Source organism: Lotus japonicus, chromosome 6 (genome assembly GCF_012489685.1).
Source record: "Lotus japonicus ecotype B-129 chromosome 6, LjGifu_v1.2".
NCBI classification, from domain to species: Eukaryota; Viridiplantae; Streptophyta; class Magnoliopsida; order Fabales; family Fabaceae; genus Lotus; species Lotus japonicus.
Window position 1 is genome coordinate 38953463 of NC_080046.1, and position 25526 is coordinate 38978988.

At 36.2% G+C, this 25526-nt stretch overlaps 4 protein-coding genes and 1 long non-coding RNA gene across 5 annotated transcripts; 1 reads left to right on the forward strand and 4 right to left on the reverse strand.

Moving 5' to 3' along the window:
* Positions 1-3: 3 nt before the first annotated feature.
* On the reverse strand, positions 4-2332 carry LOC130725276 (uncharacterized). The gene is made up of 3 exons (XM_057576522.1): positions 2243-2332; positions 999-2161; positions 4-913 (listed from the first exon to the last, which is right to left on the reverse strand). Exons 1-3 carry the CDS (start codon positions 2330-2332, stop codon positions 4-6), a joined length of 2163 nt encoding a protein of 720 aa, XP_057432505.1.
* A 2300-nt stretch (positions 2333-4632) lies between these two features.
* Positions 4633-6536, forward strand: LOC130726327 (proliferating cell nuclear antigen). Its single transcript, XM_057577576.1, has 4 exons — positions 4633-5053; positions 5660-5812; positions 5904-6001; positions 6107-6536. Exons 1-4 carry the CDS (start codon positions 4735-4737, stop codon positions 6335-6337), a joined length of 801 nt encoding a protein of 266 aa, XP_057433559.1. The 5' UTR covers positions 4633-4734; the 3' UTR covers positions 6338-6536.
* Positions 6537-6908: 372 nt separating this feature from the next.
* LOC130726891 (probable sugar phosphate/phosphate translocator At3g11320) lies at positions 6909-11288 on the reverse strand. The gene is made up of 4 exons (XM_057578218.1): positions 10697-11288; positions 9597-9700; positions 9275-9503; positions 6909-8447 (listed from the first exon to the last, which is right to left on the reverse strand). The coding sequence occupies exons 1-4, from the start codon at positions 11144-11146 to the stop codon at positions 8301-8303; spliced, it is 930 nt and encodes a 309-aa protein (XP_057434201.1). The 5' UTR covers positions 11147-11288; the 3' UTR covers positions 6909-8300.
* Positions 11289-13256: 1968 nt separating this feature from the next.
* LOC130722345 (neutral ceramidase 1-like) lies at positions 13257-21887 on the reverse strand. Its single transcript, XM_057573039.1, has 10 exons — positions 21697-21887; positions 21066-21478; positions 20566-20774; positions 19207-19551; positions 18031-18295; positions 17668-17935; positions 17433-17558; positions 16385-16448; positions 15750-15910; positions 13257-13906 (listed from the first exon to the last, which is right to left on the reverse strand). Exons 2-10 carry the CDS (start codon positions 21413-21415, stop codon positions 13358-13360), a joined length of 2337 nt encoding a protein of 778 aa, XP_057429022.1. The 5' UTR covers positions 21416-21478; positions 21697-21887; the 3' UTR covers positions 13257-13357.
* A 1350-nt stretch (positions 21888-23237) lies between these two features.
* LOC130721917 (uncharacterized) lies at positions 23238-25274 on the reverse strand. Its single transcript, XR_009013700.1, has 3 exons — positions 25026-25274; positions 24751-24837; positions 23238-23535 (listed from the first exon to the last, which is right to left on the reverse strand). It is a non-coding gene; the product is annotated as an uncharacterized LOC130721917 (long non-coding RNA).
* Positions 25275-25526: the final 252 nt, after the last annotated feature.

Consider the following 25526-nt stretch of genomic DNA (forward strand, 5'->3'; position numbering starts at 1 on the left):
TTCCTAGATCAGAGTCCGACGAACAATCGCCCATTTGTCTTCTCCCATATCCAACATTGCAGCAACACATCTAAATCCGCAGTGTCCGTCTCCCTCTACATGAACCAAGGAATCAATGAATGGATGAAACTCTTCGGGGATTTGTCTCAACATGCTTGGGCGGAGGCTTTGATTCTTCATTCGGCTTGTAGAGCGCTGACTAGTATTTGGTGTGGAGTTGCTACCTTCCCAAGAGCCCGGATATTGTACATCAATACGCTCCCAACGAGACGCCATACGTTTTGTAGAGCGCTGACTAGGTACTTTGATACTCTTTGCTGTGACCTTTTTCGAAGAGCCTTTTTGCCTACCCTTAGTTGGGACCTTCTTTGGAGGAGGACACATGGAAGTCCTTTCCGGGAAAGAAATCATTCTAATGCTATCAATGATGGACTTCCTCACTGCCGCAGAAGATCCGTCAAATTTAACTTTTAAAGCTTCAAGTTCAGACTCAAAACTGACGCCCAACTCAGGATCAATGGCAGGGTCTGAACAATCCCAATTCAATTTCCTCCAATGGGCATGTACCGCAAGTAATGGGACAAAAGTTAACTTCTGAAGTTCACAGGCACATGGTAGTCCATGGGTTCTTCTAATCGCACAACCGCAATATAAACCATCAACACGAGGCCTACCGATTTGTTTCCTCTCTCTAGCAATCATATGCAATGCTGCTCTAGAAACAAAGCCTCGCAAATCCTTATAAAACACATCATTGAGAGTATGCTCGGTGACAAAAATGCTGAGCTGGTATGATTCTTTAATCTTGTCATGCTGCATGATAAGAAGCTTGTTGACAGCAGTCCAAGCTTTAACCAAGTCACCTAGGCTATCTGAAAGAAGCTTCTTCAACTTTGAATGCGCACCTTCAACTCTATCAACAAATAACATAACAATTATCACATAAATTCACCAAAAAGCAAAGATTATTGAGGAAGGAAGCTATAATTAGTAACTACCTGTTTGTTGTTGTGCACCCCATATGCATGCAGGTATCAATCTCGAACTTCACAAATTTATGTCTCAACGGAAACCAATTGGTTTCAAGGTATGGCCATAAGTTACATGCATTCACCTGCATCGCTGCAACCTCCTTAAGGTAGTCAGCCTCACTGTTAGCATGCATCAACCGATTCCAGATATCAGTAATAAATACACGGGTTTCTATCGACTGAATAAGTGTCTTCAACTTCCCGGTCACACTCTTTGAAACGTGAAATTGGCACAACAAATGGCGAGCTGCGGGGAACACGTCTTCAATGACTTTCATTAAAACAGTGTCCTTGTCAGTGACAATTACCTTAGGAAGATTTTCTTCCTTCACAATCAACCCTTTCAACCTATTTAATGCCCATAACACCTCATCTGTGCGCTCATTCGCCATGTAAGCAAAGGCAATAGAGTATGTCAAATTAGTTGATGTCACCCCAACCATTTCAAGTAAAGGAATTCTGTACCTGTTGGTCTTGTATGTACTGTCCATAAGCACCACAGTAGGAAATTCATTAAAAAGATGAATAGAATCAGGGTGAGCAAAGAACAGAGATTTAATCACATTAGAACCACCCTCAACCCTAGACCAATATGCGTATTTGTCACCTTCCAACAACTTCATCAAGTGTTGAATCTCCGAAAAAGGTCCCCTCTTAATCCTATTGTAGGCTTGCTTCTCATTGTAGATTTGTTTGATTCGAGTCAGATTGTTGGGGTTTTTCTCCCTTAGTGCAATCAACATGTCGCTTGGCTTAACCCTTTTCTCAATCATACTTCCCACCATGACCTTTTCATCAGGATTTAGACGACCAACAAAAGAGTGACCTTGTAATGTTTCAGCTGAATCATGGTTGTGAATCCCAGAATGAACTATCACCTTCCATCGCCCATCAACGCCACCAGGCCTTGCTCTTAGCCTGAAAGGGCAATCAGACTTTTTTGTTCCAGTTTGACTGCGTTTTAACACTTTAGCCGCTGGTTTGTACTTCCCACCACGTTCACATCCCAATGTTATCAAAGGCTTCCTTTTTGCAGATCCGTAGTCAGACCTAATCACAATAACAACATAACCATTCTCTTTACCTACACAGCGAGCCCAATCAATAAGATCAGTGTGGGATGCAAAAGCCTGCACATACAAAAATTATAAATCATTATCTCATCACATAAACGTATCTGCAAGTCCTTACTAAACAATTTTAATACTTACTTTATCAGTAGTAAAGGCCTTTGTGAGATCCACCCTAACAACAATTGTGCCATCATGTTCATTATCAACCTCAGAAGTTCCAGCTTCCATAATGCTCCTAATAGACAACAAACTTCACCAAGTCAAACCCCAAAACCAGAACCTGCAACAATATCCGTAATTTAAGTTTTTGTAACTTCCGCTATCTTGATAGCGGTAGTTACCGCTATCTTAGTAGCGGTAACTTCCGCTATCTTAGTAGCGGTAGTTTCCGCTATCTTGATAGCGGAAGTTACCGCTACTAAGATAGCGGAAACAAGACAACGTCCGCTATCTTGACAGCGGAACGAACCAGAACCCATATATTCTACCCAGATTTACGCGAAAAAACAGTACAAATCTCAAAAACAAACCTATTTTGCGCTTTGATTCTTCCTTGATCTCACCCACTTATTTTCTACACTGATTTGGAGCTTCAAATACCTCAAAGGTGTGTGATGTCTTGATTTAGAAGATGAAATAGGGATGGGGAATGTGAGAGTGGAAGAGGAAGAAGGAAGAAGAAGGTGAGTTGTGAGAGTATTTTTTTTTTTTGCTACTTTGTATGTTTTTTATGTTGGGGGTATTTTTGGGATTATAAAAAAAGGGGATGGTGTGGATAGTAAAGAGGGATGGTACAAATAGTCCTGGCCTAGGTTTACTTACTTTTTTGGTTCTCTTACTTTTACATTTGCTTGATTTTAGTTGCCTATTTCAAATTGTACAAATTAAATCCTCATTTTTTTTTTCATTGAGCAACTTTAGTCCATTCGTTAATCTACTTTCAAATTAATTCCTCTGTTGCTGCCATATTTTGCTCATGAAATGGCTTCTCTAACAAGCTAAGCCCTTATTCCCCAAAAACAGAAAGTCTTGACTCTTAATCCATCGAACATGTCATCTGATAGTATAAATATTCTTAATCTGGACTGTCAAAGTTAAAATATAATTTGAAAAATTGAATCAAAATTTGGAAATTTTTAATTGGAATTATTGCGCCACTACTCATTCAAATTTTAATTTCAGTATTTTTTTTATAGGCAAATGTTAGTGGTTAGTTGTTAGTAAGTTAGAAAATTCTTTCAAATTTCCCTTACAGGATTCGAACCCTGGACCTTCCCCTCCCCAACCCTTATGTCCCCTAGCTCTTACCACTTGAGCTAACCTAATGACTTTTCAAAAATAAAATAATAACGAATATGCAAAGGAAAAATTCAACTTTTAAATTATAATTTGAGATATAATGGGAACAAATTTGGTATCTTCGTCAACTTGGGTTGGCACAACTAACCACAAGTTTTAGGTTTAACTTTCACCTTCCTATAAGTTGATTGTTTGACTCTCTGTGTCTTTGCCCAGTAGTTTACGTGTGTTTACTCTCTGTTCAACACTTCAAGAGCGGATTGATATATTGTTGCGAAAGTCATTCGATTGTGGTATGTTCAAGGCGTAGATAAAAAAAACCTCCTTAATCTATGAAAATGAGAACCATAAGGTAGTTTGTATAGTCATTAAATTTTGCATGAGTTTCATCATCTTGAATTAGAAAATAAAACCTAAAATCACAAAATATGACTAATAGAGAGAGAAGACAAGAGATAAGAGCACCTAGCTATGCGATAGTCGCACTGAGTTGCGAAGAAAAAGAAGAACATAGATGAGATGGGGGGAGTAGAGACAACTCACAACTCAAGTGAGTGGGATTGAGAGGGTTGATTAGGATTAGAAAATATAAAGAAAATCTTTAAGTGACACATAGGTTCTGATTGTTGGTTCGATCTATATTTCACTTTTTATTGAACTTGGAATCTGAACCAAGCCCATTGTGTCCTCCTTATCCAAATCTTATTATGACTGCGAATCCAATCCAATATGTCATTTTGTCTTCGGGTCGGTCATACGGCTCGGTTGGATCTACTTGATCCTTTGCACCCAAATCATTTTATTCATTTGAAATGGAAACAAACATCTTAAATGTTTAAAAAATGATATTAAAAAAAAGCCAAAACAAACACACTTTTAATTAAATAAAAATACCCTCATTCTAACAAATCAACCGAAAAAATGACTAGGAAAACTATAACACATAAGATCAACGATTACATTTATTTTTAGTTTTAGTTAAAATAAAAATAAAATTTATAATGTGCTACAAATTAATTGAATGATTCTTTAGAAACTGGGAACAAGAAAAGCAAAATAATCTTTCTACACAAATCTCACTAAAATAGAAAGAAAGAAAAAACAAAAGAGGTTTTCCCTCCAAACATTGCATAAAAAAATCATGGCGGGAAATCAATTATTTCAGCCCATCCCGCCAAAGCCCAAACCAGCTTCCAGAACTTTCCACTATTTATACCCTTTTCCCTCCCATCTCTCCTACTCTCATTTCATTTTCCCACCAATTTTCCCGAGAAAATCGAAACCCTCAAAACCCTAGCTCCGTGAGAAGAAACCGCCACCGCCAGATCAAGATGTTGGAACTCCGTTTGGTTCAAGGTTCTCTGCTGAAGAAGGTTCTGGAGTCAATCAAGGAGCTGGTCAACGATGCCAACTTCGATTGCTCCACCACCGGATTCTCCCTCCAGGCCATGGACTCCAGCCACGTCGCACTGGTGGCGCTGCTGCTCCGTTCGGAGGGGTTTGAACACTACCGCTGTGACCGCAACATTTCCATGGGTATGAATCTCAGCAACATGTCTAAGATGCTCAAATGCGCTGGAAATGATGATATCATCACCATCAAGGCCGATGATGGCAGTGACACTGTCACCTTCATGTTTGAAAGCCCTAGTAAGTTTTGTTTTCCCCAATTTTTTATTTTCATTTTTGGAATTTCAGTGTTAGGGTTTGGTGTTTATAGCATTTTGCGATTTTGGGTTTTGTTTGAGTATTAGGATTCTGTGAATCTTGCGATTTTGGGTTTCTTGAAGACTGTTAGGATTCTTGATTATACATTCGTAGCTATGTTCATTTGAAGAGTTTTTCTATTTTGCTATCACTTTAATTTGATATGCTTTTAGGTTTTGTTTGAGTATTAGGATTCTGTGATGAATCTTTCTTTTCTCACGTACGTTCAATGTAGCTAGCTATGTCCTATTTTGAGAAATGATCTCTTTAGAATAGTAACTGTGCTTTGGGAATTTTAGAATGCATTGATGTTTGTAGCATGATTAGATTGTCCAGGACTTACTAAATGTTAGGGTTTTGGTGTTTAATTTTGCTGGTGTAAGGTTAATGTGTAGCTGGTTCATGTTTTAGAGTTGGGATTATATTTCTTGGGTTTCTTGTCAATTTAGCATATGTAATTTCTTAGCAGTTTAAGATGAGGTCTAATTTGAATGTTTGCATGATTTGTCATTTTTCTTGTCTGACTTGTTTTTGTTTCATGTCTTAAAGCACAAGACAAGATTTCTGATTTTGAAATGAAGCTGATGGACATTGATAGTGAGCACCTTGGGATTCCAGAGGCAGAATACCATGCCATTGTTAGGATGCCATCTGCTGAGTTTGCTAGGATCTGCAAAGATCTCAGTAGCATTGGTGACACTGGTAACCATTTCTGCTCATTGATATTCTGAGGTTTTCTATTTCTTGACTGTTTTTGTTCTAAAATTTCTCATTTTGTAATGTATGTTGTTAGTGGTCATTTCTGTTACCAAGGAAGGTGTGAAGTTTTCCACCAAAGGAGACATTGGGACTGCAAATATAGTCTGTAGGCAGAATACTTCTGTGGACAAGGTAAGATTGAATGAAATGTTTATGTTTTCATTCTTCATGTTTGATTGTGGAATTGCATACTGACTGATGTTTTTACATGAATGCATTTGTGGGTTGATATTACAGCCTGAAGAAGCCACAGTCATAGAGATGAATGAGCCTGTCTCATTGACCTTTGCTTTGCGATACATGAACTCATTCACAAAAGCAACACCATTATCTAGTACTGTCACCATTAGCCTGTCAAGTGAGCTTCCAGTTGTTGTTGAGTACAAGATTGCAGAGATGGGATATGTTCGGTTCTACTTGGCTCCCAAGATAGAGGAGGAGGAAGAAGAGACTAAACCTCAAGTTTAGTTTTGGTGTTGCATTGTTTGTTTCTGAATTTGGTTGTAGTTGTAGGATGCTTTTATACATTTCCTATCCAGTACATGTAACTGTTTTTCCCTAAATCAATGGTCAATTTCTGAATTTTGGGGAGAGCCATATTGGATCCTGCACTATTTTGCCTTATTGTTGCTTAGAACCATCTTACACAAGGGCCTTGTATTTTTCATCTTGATGCATTACTTTTGTAGTCTTCATTAATCTGAACAACTTTTTAATGAAATGATAAATATAAGTAGTCATTGGTAAATAGTTAGGCGTAATGTGCAAAATTAACATAGCATCCTTCAATATTGTTGCTTTGAAACCATGGCCACACCTGTACTTAACAGAAGCTCTATCCTCACTTGAAGGAGCCATATTGGTTCCTGCACTATTTTGCCTTATTGTTGCTTAGAACCATCATACACAATGGCCTTGTATTTTTCATCTTGAGGCATTACTTTTGTTATCTTCATTAATCAGAACAACTATGTAATGGAATGATAAATCTAAGCAGAAAGCTTTAACATAATTTTACGCTTTAATGAAATAGTAAAGCACAAAGGCATAATAGTTTGTCTGAAGCTGCCAAAATATGTTCAGAGTAGTCGTTGGTAAATAATTAGGCACTATGTGCAAAATTTACATAGCTTCCTTCAATATCGTTTGCTTCAAAACCATGGTAACACCTGTACTTAACAGAAGCCCTTCATTTCTTGGTCACACTTACTTGAGCATGGTATGTGAGCTAGAATATCAGTAGTATAGTTAGCAGATTCCTTATATTCACATTTGTGAGGAACATCTTAAATCTTGCATTTCCCATGGAACACCTTGAAAGCTTCATTGAATTGAAGCTCACATCTTGGTGTGGTTTCTCTTCCCAAGTATCAAAATATCAAAATCTGACAGTACAAAGCATGCTCTGACCTTGACCAAGAAGCTTCACATGAGAACCTTTACTCAGAATAGCCCAGCCATGAGGGTCTTGTTTAAGGAACAACAATCTCTATCTCTTGCATGGACTCCTGCATTTCCTCACTTCCACCCTTCATCATCAGTTTCTTCGTAGCTAACAAGTTCTAGGGTGATCCAGAAGTGGGGAGAACAACCTTGGGGCTATCCCTTCCCAATGGATATGTGATAGGTTTAGTCAGAAAGTTAAACCTCCTTTAAAAAGGCATCAGAAACAAGGGTCTTCCTAGTTAGGAACTAACTAGCTGAGTTAGCTTAGATAGTATAAATGGAAGTCAATACACTTGATAAGATAGTTTTTGGGAAGTTATTGGTTAGGTGGAACTGAATATTGGATTCAGTTGTAACTCCCTGAACTAGTATCATTTTCTCAGTAATAATACCTTTTCTCAAGAATCCATTGATTCTTGGAGACATTCTTCTATTTTGTGTTCATTCCTTTATTCTGGCCGGCACCAGTTCTAACACTTTTCAAATAAAACCACTAATTATTTTTTGAAATGGTATAATTGGAAATATTACTAAAAATGAACCTTTGGAAGTTGAGAAATAAAGAAATGTGAGTTCTCCAACTGCTTAAAATTGCTTATGTGGCATGGATTAAGAGTAGAGAATTTGATGTGGCAGCTCCACTTAATCTGCCTCAGATTTAATAAATTATAAAAAAGATTAAGTTTAGATAATTAGTGATTGCATGAATGTGCAAAATTTACATGCTTCCTTCAGATTTATCTGTCAATCTACACAAGAGGCAAAGAAGGAAGGCAAATGTTGCATAGGATCAATTTCAAAATTTGTTAGTGACTTGCTTAAGGTGTAGAATTCTTTACATCTTCAATGACTCAAAAACTAAATTGTAAAAGAATTTTATGAGGAAATATTTACAATGCTCGCATGAGAAGTTCAAAAAGTGGCTAGAAGGCAGAAGCAACATTGATCTAATGAGACAAAAACTCGGTTAAATTACGCAGATATCTCATTTACTCCGTTTCTTGGCTTCACTATACAGGATAACTCCAATAACTGTGAGGGAATATCCAAACATTCCAGTAACTGATACAGGATTTCGAAAAATCAAAATGGATATAACAACTGCCACAGCTCCTTTCGCATTTCCTAGGACCTGTCAAAGGGGTCATGCCTTCATGTTAATGGTGTACAATATGAATATGAATGTACAGATTATACTGAGTATATTATTACCTCAAAGAAACCAATTAAATGACTAGTACATTTTCTCCCCTACTAAGGAAAGAACTCATTTGAGATTGAAAATATTAGAAACTTGTCAAGATTCATCATGCGAAACCTCACATGGTAAAAAATCCCAAATGAAAAAGTCCAACTTTGAAAGCAGACTATTAAGATGAAAAATATATCCTCAGGAGTTTCACTAATTTACTCATAAATTCCTATTCGCAGTGGTGTTCAGGGTTGTAGATGCTACTGTTTACGCAGTATGTAGGAAATCACAAAAATTTGTTGTTTGGCCAGAAACAAGTAAAATAGGCTTATATCAAAATAAAAGGAGACAGGAAAAGTCTGTTTGTATTTATTTTAACTCAAGACAACCTTTATAACCTTCGTAAGACTTTTAGATAAATGGAATACAGAATACAAAGTGGTAAGCAAAACATCATATGAGCTCGATCACCTTATTTATCTTTTATGTTTATGAGTAATATTTCACATCACAAAACAATTTTGCAAAACCTCTTTTCAATAGATGTATCCATTTGCAAAACAACTTTATCATGTATCCATTTTGCTATTCAATCAAAATATCATTATTGTCTAGTAAATTATTGTCTAATAAATAAATGATCAAATAAGTATGTGAGAATATGAAGAAATTGTAGTTCCATATGACCATATATATGGCTATTATTCTCATTTTGATGGATTGAGAAATTTCTATAATTTCAATGGAGGAAAGGAGAGGGGTGATACCTGAAGTGTTAATGCACTGGTGTGGTTTGTAACTAAAAAATTGGTCAAGTTGACAAAATATGCCAGGGAAGAATTGAAGAGAAGTAACCACAAAATCTTCGAATCGTCTCTAGCAAGTGCAATTGTAATTCCAACCACATCTTCCTCCATAATAATTGAAGCTGGAAGAAGGAATGCAACAGCCACTGGTGCCATGTACATGAGAAGGTTCATAGAATTGAGCTTTTCCCTGAGAGACCAAAGAAACAATTCAATGAGCAGTGCATGATGAGAAACCACCAATTTTCAAATACATAGACAGGAGAAAGTTTCAGCTCCTTACGCTTCAGAAGATAGCAAGACCCCTTGAAGCACTGTTTTGAGTGCCCTGGCTGCTGTAGCACCAATGCACATTAAAAATCCAAATAGATGAAAACTTGGTTCTCCCTTCATCCATGTAAGAAAAAATATAACAAAAATCAATAAATGTAGTTTGTAACTCCAAGCAGAAACCCATTTTCATACACAAGAATGACATGACATTGACTGGCCTAGCAAATCTGACATTAGAAAAGATCATCTCAAGCAGAGCTAACTTAACTCATTTCCAAAATTAACCGGCTAAAACTACTTCAAGGAATATACCTAGAAAGAAAATCCAGAGAAACAAAAGAAAATCGCATAAACACTCAAAGTAATGCACTTAAGTCTCATTACATATTACAGAGTTAACCACGCATCACATGCATAATTTCTGCATCACATATTCACATGCTCATGTTTTATAAGAGCAAACGATAAATTAAGAGTTGTCAACATACTAGTACATAATTGCATAACAATGTTACTGATTACAATAACCTATTCATTTCACATGTCTCATTCCTGTTTCTTTAAATAAAAAAGCAACACAACAAAAAATTCCCCACTCTTCTAAGAGTTAATATTCTCTTTCTAATTACTTGTTTTTGCTAATGAGTCTTTTTCTACAGAGAATAAGACAAATGATTTAAATCCCATTACAAGTTACAACTAACTAATCAAGAAGAAGGGGAGCCTTGGCGCAATGGTAAAAAGTCGTTGCTATGTGACTAAGGTCAGGAAATCATGGAAACAGCCTATTATGCAAAAAACCAAATGGTTAGACTCGGAGCCTTCCCCGGACCCTACGCATAACGGGGGCTCTAATGCACTGGCCAGCCATTTTTGCTATGTGGTACATGCTTGATTCCCCTTAAGCAAGGTCTCGGGTTCGAGTCTTGTGGGATGGAAAAAACCTCCGCTGGGAGAGTTAGCCCCATCATGATGTGGATGTTCCCGGCTCGAACATGATTGCCTCTGAAGGAGGACACCAAAAAATCCTCCACAACATTTTGTAACTAGCACAATACATAACACACGCCAAAAGCATACACCACAACAAAGGAGATAAGAGTTACATACCCCACTAGCAATCATAACACCAGCAACAACAGGGACAAGACTCATGTATGTGAGCCAACCCTCCCTCTTAAGGGTCATCAAATAAGCAAACACTGCCGTGAAAAAAGGCGTGGTGGCGCCGACAGCCTGGTTGAACGACACCGGGAGGTAACGGAGGGAGATGTTCCCTCCTACCACAGACAAGCAGAAAATGAGCCCCAAAGATGATATCTTCACAAATTGTACCCTTGACCGCACCGTCTGCATTGGCACCACTTTGAGCCATGAAATGGCAACGTAGCTGAGGATTGAGCACGCCATCATGTGGCACAGGGTGAGGAAAATTGGATACCTGAACCCATAGTTGCTCAGCAGGTACTTGTTCAATAGCAGAACTCCAATGTTGGAAGCATACCAGAAGCTTATCAACCCCAATGTGAACACTTTTCCAGAGATTGATGCCATCTTCATTGAAATGAAATTTGAAATGGTGTGGAGAATTAAGATGAACTAAAGGAGAATTAGGGAGGAAAAAAGGTAAAAAAAAAAATGAAGTTGAAGTCAGAAAGTTTGATGGATAAAGAGAGTATTTTGATAATGTGGGAGGAATGAAGGGTGGATTGAGGAAATGGGTTTTGATTTGGGAAGGAGAAGGAGTGACAGGGAGAGAGAATGAAAATGGATGATGCAGAGTGAGAAGCTCTTTGGAGGGTGAAGTGTTTGGAGAAAGCTGCACCATGATTTCAATCATTCATGCTATTATTAAAACTATCTTGAAATGTATATTATCTAAAAAATAAAAGATGGCTAAAAAGATGAAACAATTCAGTTTAAAAAAAAAAGATGAAACAATTGTAATACTATTTTTTTTAATTTGAAAAAATGATTTTTTTATTTGTTTTAGTGGAGATATTTTTAAAAACAATTAGTTTTATTTTGTTACACTAGGAATACTGAAAGACAAAGAAACAACTACGCCAACGAGTCTAGATAAAGTCAAGAAATAACAAAAGAAAGGGAAACTTTCAGAGAAATAAAGAAATGATTTGTTTAAAAGAAAATTCAAGAGTACTACTATGGTGATACACGTGTAATCCATTTGTCCTTAATTAATGATTGGTTTTTTTGGAAAATGCATCTATTAAGAAGAAGAAACAAGCATCGGTCATAATCAAAGGAGGACTCTCGGAGAGATTTTTCTTTCTAAACAATAGAGCCAAAAGAAAAAGAAAACTTAGCTAAGGCATCAAACGCAACATTACTAGTACTGCTATAAACTCAAAACAAGAAGTTAAGTCACGACAATCACGAAACACTGAAGAAAAATAAGATGTGTCATTACAAGAGCGGTTCGAGGCTTCTAACAGCTGAAGACTATCAATCTCAAAGCAAACCTGACAGAGACCGATCATAATCCAAAGATAGCGCCTAACAAAAACCAATAGCTTCTGTCAAGACTGATGATAGGGGCTCCACTAGAGAAGAACTGTTGGGTAAGGGTCATCAAAATGATTTTACATTATTATTTCTAACACGGTCCCTCACGCAAGACCCCATTTGGCTTTGAAGCGTGGATAATGCACAAGCTCACCTATGATGAAACTCAACTTTTTTATTAGAAGTTTTGAGTCGGCAAAGATCGAACTCTAGACCGCTTGATCATAAAGGTCTGAATGATTTTATATTATTATATTTTACATTGTCAGAGAATTGTTAATTAGGAGCTGACAAGTGTCCTTTCTTCATATCATGGTTGAGTAGAATACGGTGTCAGATGCTTTAATTAAGCAAGTAACTACAGGGTTTGAAAGTTTTCCCTTCCAATGTTGTATCTCTTCTTAGACAGAACTCTCTTGTGTAGTCTTGTTGCTTTCTTTTAATGTTCCTTCGTAACAGAAAAAGATCAATTTCAAAATAGGAGTTTAGGAACGGCAAGTCACCAGATAAACTTTCAGAACTCAAGTTTCATATTTATATTTTTTTCTTTTGAAATTTGAACTTCTGAAACTGGAAGTGAACATTCAAAAGTTCAAAGTTGTAAAGCAAGAAAAATTCCAATTTCAGCACGTAAAGTTCCAAAAGTGTATTTTTGTTAGTATAATCCTAATCTTATAAAATGTGTAAACTCACTAAATTGTAAATCCAAATCACATAAACACAAAGGGCCTGAGAAATTGAAGGTGGCACGTAAAATCCTTTTTGCTATCAAGCAATTTTGGTGTTAAAAGCAACTTCGACTGTATCTAAACACCCATCATCAAGATAGGAGGAAGAAGATTCATTTTAATAAATCAACAAAAACATAAAAGAAAGAAAATTATCAATAGTGAGAGAGTGGAGCTTAACGAAATGGATCAATACAAAATTTCTCATTTGTTTCTTGATTTATGCTAACTTTATTTAGAAATACAAGGACAATAATGCTTTCAATTATGAACAATTGAAACCAGAAGATGTTAGCATTGTTTGAAGAGTAATTGTAAGCCATGTTATTGTGTGATTCACTGCTCCCTGTAAATAATCTGGGTAGATGTATTAGCTGCAGAATTTGTAGGGAAATGGATGAAGAGCTGATAACAGATAATCCAAAGTTGAATATCATCCTTTAGGATTGAATGGATTTTGCTAGAGTTCAGCACTACAAATCACAAATACAGTAATGGCTGTGAGGAAATGCCTCCCTTATGCCACTACGATCGCACTGGATGAACCTGTAAAGTGTTGAATTGATCTAAATAAGCGCTTTGCAGCGCCAAAATGTCTTATTCTATAGACACCAGGAGTTACACCCTGTGGTATCCTCCATTCTATGGTTGCTTTACTCGTAGTGCTGAGTATGTGAGGCCTTGACCATTTAAAGCGCAAACAGAAATCATCATCATCATAAGCAGGAATCCAAGTGTCCTTTTCTTGAAGAAATTCCACCAGGGCAAAGGTGCCTTCAGTCATAAGGTCATTACGAGGGCACGCGGACCAGAACGAAGCAGTCACAGTGTCACCGGTCTTAAAACTGGAGTTCTGAGGTACATCAGAGCATACATCCCCGAAACTTGCCCCAAAAGGGGTTCCGTCCACCAAAACTGGTGGGAGTAAACTTATTTGCTTGTTCAAGAGATTAGGGGGTTGTGGACCAGGTTCTACTGGTTCGCCATTGATGAGAGCCTTTGCAAGCTTCTTAAACTCCTGAATGTATGCACTCAGTGTGTGTGGGCCATATAGCGTGGAAGCACCCTGACAACATGAAAATAGAAATCAGAAAGTTACATATAGATTAGCTATAGAAAAAATACTATGATCATTGTCATATTGTCCATATGCCAGTGTGTTGATGCATATGCACAAGTGTGCACAACTGTGTTGCACGGGTACGGGTACGGTATTGGGTACGCGGTACGCGATTTTTGAAAAAACAGGGGTACGGGTACGTTAGATACATGTGTATCCTATCTTAATTATTTCTTCAGATTTGAAGTCAATTTTGGCTGTTTGCTACCAAATTGAATACAGGGCAAGTGGGCAACCTCATCTTAATGCCACATATGCCATACCCACTTTTTCACTCACACACTCATCCTTCAGGGTTCTGTCTCTCTCACTTTTTCCTCTTTCAAGCCTTCACTCACTCACTCACCTCACGCCCTCAAACTCACAGCCACACATCACACACTCAAATTCAGTCTTCACTCACCCACCGCCTCACCCACTCTTCACTCACTCACTCACTCACTCATGACTCACCCACCGGGCACCGCCTCACCCCCTCACCCACAGCGTCCCTCAACCCTCTTCACTCAGGTGATTACCCATTGCCCTCACAGTATTACACAACCCTCTTCACTCAAACACTCAGAGTCACAATTGATCAACAGAGCCAGAGGACATAGTCAAAGAAAGTTTACCTCAGAGAGAAAGAGAAAGAGAAAGGGAGCAATTGATTCGAGTAGGAAGCCGTGAAGACTGAAGGGAGAAATCAAGCAACAAGCAATCCAGTTTAGGGTTTCTTTATTTACTAAAGTCGTGGCTGCTTCTCTTTTCTTCCTTCTTTTCACGCGATTTAGGGTTCTGCTTCTTTTTTTTTTTTTTTTTAAAGGCCAAAACGACGTCGTTTTGGCCCGTAACCCCCCCTTTTTTTTTTGGTAACGGGTACGTACCGGGTACGTACCGTATGCGTACCCGACGCGTATGCGTACCGGGTACGTACCCGGTACGGGTACGCGGCCAATTTGGCCGTACCCATGCATCAGAGGTGCACAATGATTTGTCTACCACAAACAGCTAAATTCTCCATATGCTTGTGTGTGCTTCTACGTGGATTAAGATCCTTTCATATTATATGACAATGTTAAATAAAGCATTGTGTCTACCTCTCTCTTCATAAATATTTAGAGGATCCTAACTTTTAGTACATTTGAAGAGAGAGATAGACATGTGAGGTGTCAACATGAGAGGATCATGATCCTTTGGCACTATTGAGAAGTCCCACATTGACTAGAAATACGGCCAAGATATGGGTAGACAATCCTCATCTCTTGAGCTAGCATTTGGGGAAGATTTAGGTCTCTCAAATTCTAATATGATATCAGAGCTTATCCTAGATTCGTTAAGTGCAAACTACGCGTGTATAGGCCACCCGCAGATGTTCATTCTTGAACATTGCACACTCCAGATGTCCAACCTTGGACATGAGAGGGTGTGTTGAGAAGTCCTACATTGACTAGATATATGACTAAGATAGCCCTTATATATAGGAAGACAATCCTCACCTCTATGCTAGCTTTTGGGGTAGCGTTAGGTCTCCCAAATTCTATTAGGCACAAAGACACTAGTGTGCACCATGTTATTCTAATGTAACAAGCTACACTAAACAAAAGTAAGAATTTTTTTCAATCCTACTATAGAAGTCTGTCAGTCCATTCTCCATTGGTGTCTCCATGTCCTTATCTTGTTAATACACAGTAATACGATATGATCAAGAGTTTGGATCACTAAAAGAGTTTCAATTAATATTGTATTTGTCCTAGCTATGGTAATCTATGAAATACTTGCTGCAAGCTTTGTGTTTCTTAGAACTGACCTCATATCTTTGCACCTGGTATTCTTCAAATGTAGTCACGTACTGAGAATACGAATTAGTCAATCCAGCTATAACAACATGAACATTATCAAAATCTCTGTTGCTACTTAGCACTGTCTTCACTGCATCTCGAAGACGCCTTCCAGCCATTGTTGAGAATTCTGGCAGAATTATAAGTATGAATCACAAAAAGAAATACATAGGCCAACACATAGGCACTATCGCTTGAAAAATGCATGATAACCATCAAATTGCAAGGAAAAGAAAAATAACCATGAAATATAATAACACAGCAACATATTAAGAAAGACAGTTGGATTGCACTTAAAACAAACATATGAATGGGACAGAGAGAAAAGTAGAAAAGGTCTAGATAGGCTTTGAGTTGCATCCAGTAGCAGCAGAACCCAAATCATCTTAATATCATGATATCGAAAATAGTAGTTCAACAAAATTTAGTTTTTAATTAAGCTAAAAAATGTCCAAAAACTTGATCTCAGCAGGTTTATTTTACATTAAGATGGATTCATATCTTACAGTTTCAGTCATAGCTGAAACAGTTGAGGGTGTGAAGGATAGAAATACAAATGGAAAATTATTACAGCGAATAAGAGAGTAGGAGATAAGCAGGTTACCTCCTGGTACACTAAGAATGACAAACTGCCCAACTCGGAGGATTTGAATTGGAAGTATTGAAGGCTGCAAAATTAACATGAAAGAAGAAAGCTTTATACAAGTAATAAGTACGTTTATACTATTATCAAATACTATATCTGCGTGACTGAAAACAGATGCGGTAAAACTTCTATACTGAAGTTCTATTAATAAAAACATGTTTGGGAGCAATTTAAAATGACTTAGATCAATATATGTAATTGGTGAAATTAAATAATCAATCCTCATCAATGCAAAAATCTAATAAAAAATAGCTTGAAAACTCATAATTCAATTTACTAACTGCACAACACCCTTCTTTAGGTTGGTTTGTGCAAAGTATTTCGTTATACAGTGTCATGAGGAGTGCTAGCAAACACTCTCTTCGACACTCTTTTTGATTGGTTAAAATTGATGTAGGTCCCGCCCACAAAATTGAGAGTGGACCCTATATAATTTAGTGAACCCTACATGGATTTTAATCAATCAAAGAGAGAGTGTTAGAAAGAGTGTTACTAGCATTTCTCACAATGTCATTATCATCTGCCTTCGCAAAATTTAAGCAGAAAATATTCACACATAATTGAATTTAGCACAAAAATGCAGTCTTACTTGCCAGAGCTGGAATCTATCAAATCAATATTCCAAGGCATATTATATTAACCCTCCCCCAAATAAAAAATCATGCAATGATTGAGGAAACTAGAAATATTGAAATCAAGTGGTTATAGTTGATCACTTATGTACATAAATAAATTCTATATAATTAGCCACAAACTTATTTTCTGAAAACTAGAAAATAAAGAAACATAAGAAATCATCAAATTTTGGTAACATACACATAAAATGAAGGTATTGAGAAAATGTATACCACAAGAAGTGGATAATTCATACTAGGAAGTCTACAATAAAATAAAGGACTAGTCCACTAGACTATGAGATGTGACAATGTTATAGTGGATAGAGAAGACAACTGAACTGAACCAAGGGATTATAAAACCCTAATATTCAGGAATGTGAGTAACTTACAGCCCATTCATATGGTTTCCACATTTCACCTGTATCGAGCAAAATGGGCTTTGGGAGGTGGCACTCTACTTGTTCCTTGCTTGGTGTCTTAACTATGTTACGGATCAGCTTCCAAAAACGACTGCCCTAATTTAGTACATTCAGAACGAAAAATAAGCATAGAAACATGACAGTTATTTAGGACTAAGAGCCAGAAAGAATAACGGGTCAGCATAACGTATAAAACAATGATTACCTTGTCATCACCTTGAATAAAATCAAAAGATCCAGGTCCATCTATTGTTCCGGCACCAAATGCAAACCCCATTGCAGCAGGACATGTCTTTACAACCTCAGAAGGTCCTTGATTAGAAATAGTTACGTCAAGCTTGGAGAAATCAATATAGGCATGTCGAAAATCGACCTCCCCTTTAATCTCTTCAGTCGCTGCATTGAAAAGATCCACTGCTTTTCTAAATTGTCTTTCCCCTATAATGCGGGTACTTTCAAATTCATCTGGATAACTGCCACACACGTTATGGGACACAATTCAGTGACCACAGGCTTACATGACGTTTCCATGCACTTGCAAAAACAAGAGTATGCAAAAAATAATTACCCTGGTCCTTGGCCATAGCATAATTGATTCTTCCCTCCACATGTACTATGGTTGAAGTTACAAGGTAGTCCAGTGTCAATACAGACAGCTCCAAGCACATTTGGACTAACATCCCCAGAATTTGATTGGCAAAATGCAGCTACAAATCTAGGCTTGTCAACCTGCCTTCGAGAACCTCTCACACGTCTAGCAATGCTACAAGTTCTAGTTTCTGGTTTACCAGGAGGAGATTGGAAGGAAGCAGCAAGTTCCAGTAATTCATGGCCTGCACCGATGAATTCCAAATGAGAAAATTAATATAGTACTTGTAAAGGCTGAACAATTGTAATCTTATTCAATGATTTGGTAGAAATTACAGACCCTAATTTATAGATCCATTGTACATAATTTCTAATTAATGATAATCAAGGTCAAACCGTCAAAAGGAATAAAATCTGTCCTAAACTCCTAATAACTATCCCAATATTATAGATGTGTTTATATATGTAATAAGATCATTATACTGATTACGAGATTACGACAACATATCTCAAGCTAGTGAATGGATACTAATCATCCCCCCGCTTGCAAGTAATTTCCTGAAATTGTCAGTCATAGCAACCATATTAACACCTTTCTCTGTCTTGCATGCAGACAATAGTCAACCAAATAATTAAACAAAAGTAGCAGTTAGCAAGCATGAACACATACCAAATGCAGCTAAGAAAAATAAATGGATTTAAGGATCAAAACCATAACAGAGAAATTTCATGATTTGAGCAATGATTGAAGACATAAAACAAATGCTAGTCAGAACTCAGAATATGCATATGCCCAAGCATCAACTACTTGCTATTTCCCAATTACCAGATAGGAAATAGATAAAAGCCTTAATCAGTCAAACACACAAAATAAAGTAGACTTGATCACTTACATTCTAAAATGTCATTTTCTTGTTTAGCCAAAATATTAAACAGATAATGTAATATCTAAAAGTAATACATCACATCCTTTTGTGACTGATCCATCAGTAAAAACCATGAGGACACAGTTTGTATGCATCACTGTCAAGAGTTTCAAAATGTTTTAGCATTCTAAATGATGGCTTATAGAACTATAAATTTTGCTGCTATTTAAGATACTTATAATTTCACCAATGGATGTATTGTATACAAAATAAAAGCATAACTGACTTACGATTATCATGAAGGCTAGAAATTATATTTGAGATTCTTTGGGGCAAGCCATCATCCTCAAGCTCAACAGAATCCACCCTTCCAGAATCTCTTTGCTCAAACCAATCTTCCATGAAACGTGAAGCAGCACCTTTATTATCCCCGCTAATTAATGAGTTTGTACGACTCATTGATGTCGCGTGCGTAGCAAACCAATTGAAACTTCCAACAGGTCCCGATTCATCATCAACAAACTTTAAAAGAGTCATTTCTTTATCAACATTATACTTATATTTGCTTCTCTCTGCAGAAGGATTATTGAGATAAGCACTGGGACTGCGATTTATACCAGCATCTAAGAGTTCTCCTGGAAGTTGAAGATAACTTTCAAATGAGTTATCACCACAAGTAATAATCATTTTATCTAGTGATTCAGTACTAAAACAAAACCAGCACAGAAATAGAGATCTAGTATTGAACCTGAATCAATCCCTACAACTTAGCAAAAATAAATAGACAAACTTTTGCTGTGCTACTTTATCCCTGCTGTTTTTATATTTATTTCATCTTTCTTATCATATATGTTTCCATGTTAGCTGTTTGGTTAACCATGCCAGACATACATGGCCCTGCCACTGAGTAGCAGTCAACACTATCTAAAGATCATTTCATAATAATTTAAAGTGAAAGATGTGAAGCGGTCTTGAAAGAACAAGTAAACAACATATACAATATAAGAACAATCACAATATATACACCTGAATAGCTTAGCTATCAAGCTGGAAAATAGGAACTAGAAAGGAATAACATTCTTCTGCCAATAGTCAGTTCAGAACACCACCTAAATAAAAAGGAAACAAATACACAGCTAATAATTACAAATTTACAACTAAAATGTCTAAAAATCCCATAATTTCAGGATTAATCCAATCCCTTAATCCTTCTGTTTATACACAGGAGTCCAACACACTGTTCTGATGTCCTTTACTCCCTTATATGTAATTCAATCCTCTCTTGGGATCTTATACATTGTATTACATGTATTTGTTTTCCTAGTCCTTGCTCTTTTTTGTGTGCCTGAATCCATAATACACTTACAAAGGCAGTTCTAGCTGATACTTTTCATTTTCATCTCTATAATAATGGGAAAAAAAAGTACTTATTGCAGAAGTCAAATATACTCACCCTCCCAAAATGTGAAACTAAAATTGATTCCTATAGTTACTCATCATTTCCTGACACTATCCAACAGTATGCAAGCCTACCGCCGTTGTAAATAACATAAAAGATATGTGAGTAGGCTTGCATTTCTGCACCTCAGTATAAGGGCCAAAGGGGGGAAGGAAGAACCGAAGAACAACTAAGCAATTTTTCCCCTTACCATTATTAACAAATATTGATCCTGGGTGGAGATTTTCATGGGCCTGGACAATGCTTTTCTCAATGCCATCAACAATGATATCAAAGGACTGACGCACAAATCCAAAAGATGTTAAGATGTACACAATATTTTGTAGATAGCCCCCGGGTCCAGCATGAGTGTGACTTCCACTAATGGCTACATTCTTTTCAGTATACAAATCACCATATCTATGAAACAAAATGAAAGTTTGACATCAACAACAAGACTATTGGAATCAAAACATTTTAAATAGAAACATCAGTTGCTAGTAGCAGGAATCAAAATAAAGTTTCCCGTTCAGTCAAGCCACCGCAATTTCTATAAGGAATCATATTCGTAGAGCCCGTTTGGATACAGACTTATTACAGCTTATTTACTAGAAAAAGTACTACATAAGCTCCAATAAATGCTGTTTGGTTCGCATTCAAACGGGTTCATAGTAACTATTAAGAGCTGAGACTAGTCACTGCTGGTAGTACCTGGCTTTCAGCCTCTCAATTACTTTGATTGTCACAATCTCCGGGGCCATACAAGCATCGAGGTTCACAAACACGACCCGGTTGCCCTTTTTCTCCGCAACAATGAAAGCGCGCGCCAGCAGCCTGAAGTGAATTCCAGATGTAGTTTGTCCCATGTTAGCATACCCCATCATGTTCACATCAGCAGCAGGGCCAGTAATGTCATAACTTCCAAGACCAACCAAGTAATCCGAACCGGAACACACAACATCATCACTCTCCAGTAGTAGCAGGAGTAATACAATGGTCCAGACTTTCATATTTGCACATGCCCTCCAAACATTCAAATGAAAAAATGAAGGAAACTCCATCTGATCCCCAAGTTCAATACAAAAACAACCAATTTTCCAAGCTTAGCTAGTTCTTCTCACTCCCTTCACCAAACAAACCCACAATCAAAGCTTTCAGTTATTTTATAAATAAAAAATGAACCACAACTTTCAGAACAACCTATATATGATGATTGCATGATCAACATTAATGGTTCATAATCAAAGACAGGAAATAAAATAACAGTGTTTCAGATTTTTATACATGTTAATAACAAAAATATCTGTTCTCATAACCCAGATTAAAGAGATGCGAACTTTACCTTCCTTTTGGTCAACGTTGCGAACTTTACCTGAAGATTAACATGAGGAAGTATGAAAGTGTATTAATAAGTCCACACTATATAAGCAATGAAAATGACAGAGTGGAAAAATAGTAGCCTCGTAGGAACTGACAAGTGCCAATGGCCATGGGAAGGCACAGATGGGGATGAATGGGTCGTTCGTTCCCTCTAGTTTTTGGATGTTTCCTAATTTGACATTATTAAATACATTATCATCATCAAGCCAATAAATAGAAGGCTAAAAAGCATTTTTGGTCCCTAATATTTCAAGTTTGTGCAAATTCTGCCTCTATCTATTTTTGTCGATGTTTCTACCTCTCATGTTTTCAAACAGTGCACCGTCTATAAACCAATTTTCAGAATCAATTACACTTGTTACGACAAATATTTACTTTTGCGTTAAACATAATATTTTTATCTCAAAACTCATTTTTTTTAACTCATATTTACTTATTATGTTAAAAAAAACTCATATTTACCGATAAACACAAAGTTTCAGTGATGGACGGAACTAAGTGTATGGTGATACGGCTATAACCCCCTGCCATTCCATATATGTTCAACTAGAAGTTTTGCCCGTGCGTTGCACGGCGAAATCATAATAAGTAATTTATGACTTTAAAAAATTAAGATTTATTTCACTGAAGCAAATATTTAAGGTTTAAAACTGAGAACTCAATCTTAAAGTGATCAAAATATGAGGCAAATAATTACTTAAATAAAAACTTAGATTTACGCAATTAAAGAAAATATTTGAAGTTTAACACTGATAAACTCAATCATAATCTTAAAAAACCAAAATAAATCAACATAAACATGTCCAATAGATCAATTCTATGAGTGTGGAAACAACTATTATATATCTTCTAAGAATAAAAATCTCGAATGTAAGATGTTCATTAATTACAAATAGTTAGTTATTTTCCACTTGTGTGCTAGCACTACTTTATGTAGATTGCCCTCAATCAAATCAACCATTTACAAAAATATCGTTTTTAAAATACTAGTTTTAACGAACCTATTATAATATTAATCTATAGATGAGCTTACATTTAGTATTTCTTAATTTATTTATTATCATTGATTTAAATTAATTTGTTTTGAATAACATTTCAAACATTATCTTATTTAGAAAATAGTAATTTATTATTATTGTTATAATAAACATTCCTTCCTCAAACAAATGTCCAGAAACTTAATAAATTAAACATGTACGTTAAACTGAAAAAATAAGTCTTGGGCTATTGAATCATTTGAAAAAGAAGTCTTGTACCATTGATTTTACAAATGGGGATCAATAGCATTAAATGGATAAACGACTATATGTTGAAAACTGAAAACTTAATTATAAATCGAATAGCCATGATAGCAAAATTATTATTATTATTGGATAGTACTCCGCACATACACATTAACCCTATACCTCCAACTGAAAAATACATATTTCATAAGCTCTAATGCTAAAAAATGCCTAAAGAAAAGAGCACCTTCTATGCAATTACCGAATCTTTGGTTTTTAACAATCTACTTCTTCCTTTGACACCATATCTTTCCTTAACACATCAAAATTTATTTTAACACTGTAACTCCCAGCATAGAGAATTAGAGATTAAAGCTCATCTCTGAAAGCAAGAGATGTTTGAAAAATTGATCCGTCCAAATCAGTAACCACAGCAAGTACACAACCTAAAAGAAGACAAATAATTTATACAAATTCAAATAACTGGTTTAACATGTCCAGTTTATGTTATACAACTAACACAGGCAAATAGCCCCCAATTTCCATCACTTAATCTACCATCGTCTGTTATTTAACACCTGAAGAAAACAATATTTAATTGAAAAATATTAGTATCAGTCAAAGAATAAAAACAAAGAGTAAAAGTAACACTGACATAGAGAAAAAAACATAATGCCTATTCCTGGTAAGCAATCTCTGTCATACAAAAAATAAGAACCATAGCACTATAAAACCTCGTGCACCGAGAACTCCTTCAGTTTACAATTAGCTTTTAGCTTCAACTAAAATATACTGATTTACAGAAAAGAACCACATTCATAGGATAAACCACTTAAACCTCAACTAAACTAAACAGATCTTTAGAAAAAATTCTCATTAATAGAAAATACAGCTGATACATTATGATAGAGTTTCTATTTTTCGATCATCCCAAACTTCCTACTCATTGATTACTTATTGCAACATTATAAACTGAGTTAAAAAATAATAAGTGACAAAAATAAGGCCTCTCTCAGGCTTCATGGTTGAACTCATATTTAAACAGTCACCAATCTAAAATTATAATCATGTTATATCTAAAGCTAACAAAAAACAGACACCAATCAATCTCCACTACATGAACATGACTTTTGCTTGTGCTATTGAAATGCTCTATAAAATATTTCCTATTTTTCAGATTCCCTAGCCTATTTTAATAACCACTTCTTCAATACTTGGAGGATGAGTGCCCTTAGAATCAGCTCTTATAGTTTTATCATTCAAAATTTCCAATCACTAAACCAAAGAAAATGATTGGAAAAGTAAGGTGAATGATGCATTTACTGCAATCTATAACCTATCAGGTGTGATTTAGGTTTGGACATGTATCATAAATCATCACAATTATCATTATTATGTAGTCACATCAATTCTCTTCAAAAAGCAAACATATCAAACATGCATATCCATGAAAAAAAAAAGAATATTAATTCCAGTAGCAATTATACCTCTAATTTTTCTTTACCTATCTTTTTCATTGGGATGCCGGTGAAATAACTGTTAACATACTTTAATCCTTAGAAAAATACTTAATGGACCAAAATATGATGTGCTAGGCTCCCATTACAGGATAATTCTTGCATAGTGTGTGACTCTGTACGATAGAATTTTCATCTCAATGAAGCAATTATGCAATATGTTAGGCTACAAATTTCAGGTGGTAAAATGCTTCACTTGATAAAAAAAAAGACCAAAATTCAGTCAAAAAAAATTGAAAGAAACATGAGAGTGAGAAAGGAAACGAAGACATCAACCTGCTGGATGGAACACATGCGCTGGGATAAAAATCTGTAGCTAGCTCAAAGAATGCTTCATGTGAAAACATTATCAGCAAATTTGATCTGCAAAAATAAATTTTTAAATGTAGTTCATAAGACCAACATAGTTCAATTCAAATTCCAATATTTTACAAAAGACAGATACAATAAATTAAAGAAGCTATTGATAGCCATGGCAGAAAGGAGGCAATGTGGAAGGCAAGGAGGATACGGAAATAACGAAGCAAGAGTTGATACAGCAAGCTACATACCTAATGGACCTTAAATAGGAGAAAAGAGACGGGTAATGGCTCCATCTCTAAATTGAATTCAGGAGTCATCTCCATTAATGATGGTTGATGGTCTCAATAACCCATCTCTGGTAGAGAGTGCGAGAGTTATGGCTGAAAGCAATTGAAAGGGGAAAAAGTAGGGTTACTTTGGGCGGCTGCACATAGAAAGAATGGGAAAACCCAAGTTTTTTCCGGCTCCATTAAATGGCATTTGACTACACGCTTATCAAACATAGTGGAAGGAGAAAAAGTAGGATATAAAAACAGATAAAGGAGAACACCAAAAAAGATAATTAATATTTGGCTGAGAAGTTGTTACTTTTAATTTAAATTAAAAGTTGAAAATTCAAAAGGAGTAATTAAAGTGCTTTTCGGTTAGAGCACATGGGGTGGGGTTCAATGTGTGCCGCTTAGATAGAAGGGAGATGAATGAAAATTAATAATTTGCATTAATGGTTATTCATATTATGGCATTAATTA

What these genes read in the sequence shown, in the direction of transcription:
- LOC130722345 (XM_057573039.1), bottom strand. Translation starts at nt 21,415, where the DNA reads ATGGAGTTTCCTTCATTTTTTCATTTGAATGTTTGGAGGGCATGTGCA. An exon ending in ATCAATATTTGTTAATAATG is followed by an intron (nt 19,552 to 20,565) that starts GTAAGGGGAAAA and finishes TTCAACTTCCAG; the next exon opens with GAGAACTCTTAGATGCTGGT. An exon ending in TTATTCAAGGTGATGACAAG is followed by an intron (nt 17,559 to 17,667) that starts GTAATCATTGTT and finishes GTACTAAATTAG; the next exon opens with GGCAGTCGTTTTTGGAAGCT.
- LOC130726327 (XM_057577576.1), top strand. Translation starts at nt 4,735, where the DNA reads ATGTTGGAACTCCGTTTGGTTCAAGGTTCTCTGCTGAAGAAGGTTCTG. An exon ending in CTTCATGTTTGAAAGCCCTA is followed by an intron (nt 5,054 to 5,659) that starts GTAAGTTTTGTT and finishes CATGTCTTAAAG; the next exon opens with CACAAGACAAGATTTCTGAT. An exon ending in CAGTAGCATTGGTGACACTG is followed by an intron (nt 5,813 to 5,903) that starts GTAACCATTTCT and finishes GTATGTTGTTAG; the next exon opens with TGGTCATTTCTGTTACCAAG.
- LOC130725276 (XM_057576522.1), bottom strand. Translation starts at nt 2,332, where the DNA reads ATGGAAGCTGGAACTTCTGAGGTTGATAATGAACATGATGGCACAATT. An exon ending in AGGCCTTTACTACTGATAAA is followed by an intron (nt 2,162 to 2,242) that starts GTAAGTATTAAA and finishes TTGTATGTGCAG; the next exon opens with GCTTTTGCATCCCACACTGA. An exon ending in GGGTGCACAACAACAAACAG is followed by an intron (nt 914 to 998) that starts GTAGTTACTAAT and finishes ATTTGTTGATAG; the next exon opens with AGTTGAAGGTGCGCATTCAA.
- LOC130726891 (XM_057578218.1), bottom strand. Translation starts at nt 11,146, where the DNA reads ATGAAGATGGCATCAATCTCTGGAAAAGTGTTCACATTGGGGTTGATA. An exon ending in GTGTTATGATTGCTAGTGGG is followed by an intron (nt 9,701 to 10,696) that starts GTATGTAACTCT and finishes ACATGGATGAAG; the next exon opens with GGAGAACCAAGTTTTCATCT. An exon ending in GTCTTGCTATCTTCTGAAGC is followed by an intron (nt 9,504 to 9,596) that starts GTAAGGAGCTGA and finishes TTGGTCTCTCAG; the next exon opens with GGAAAAGCTCAATTCTATGA.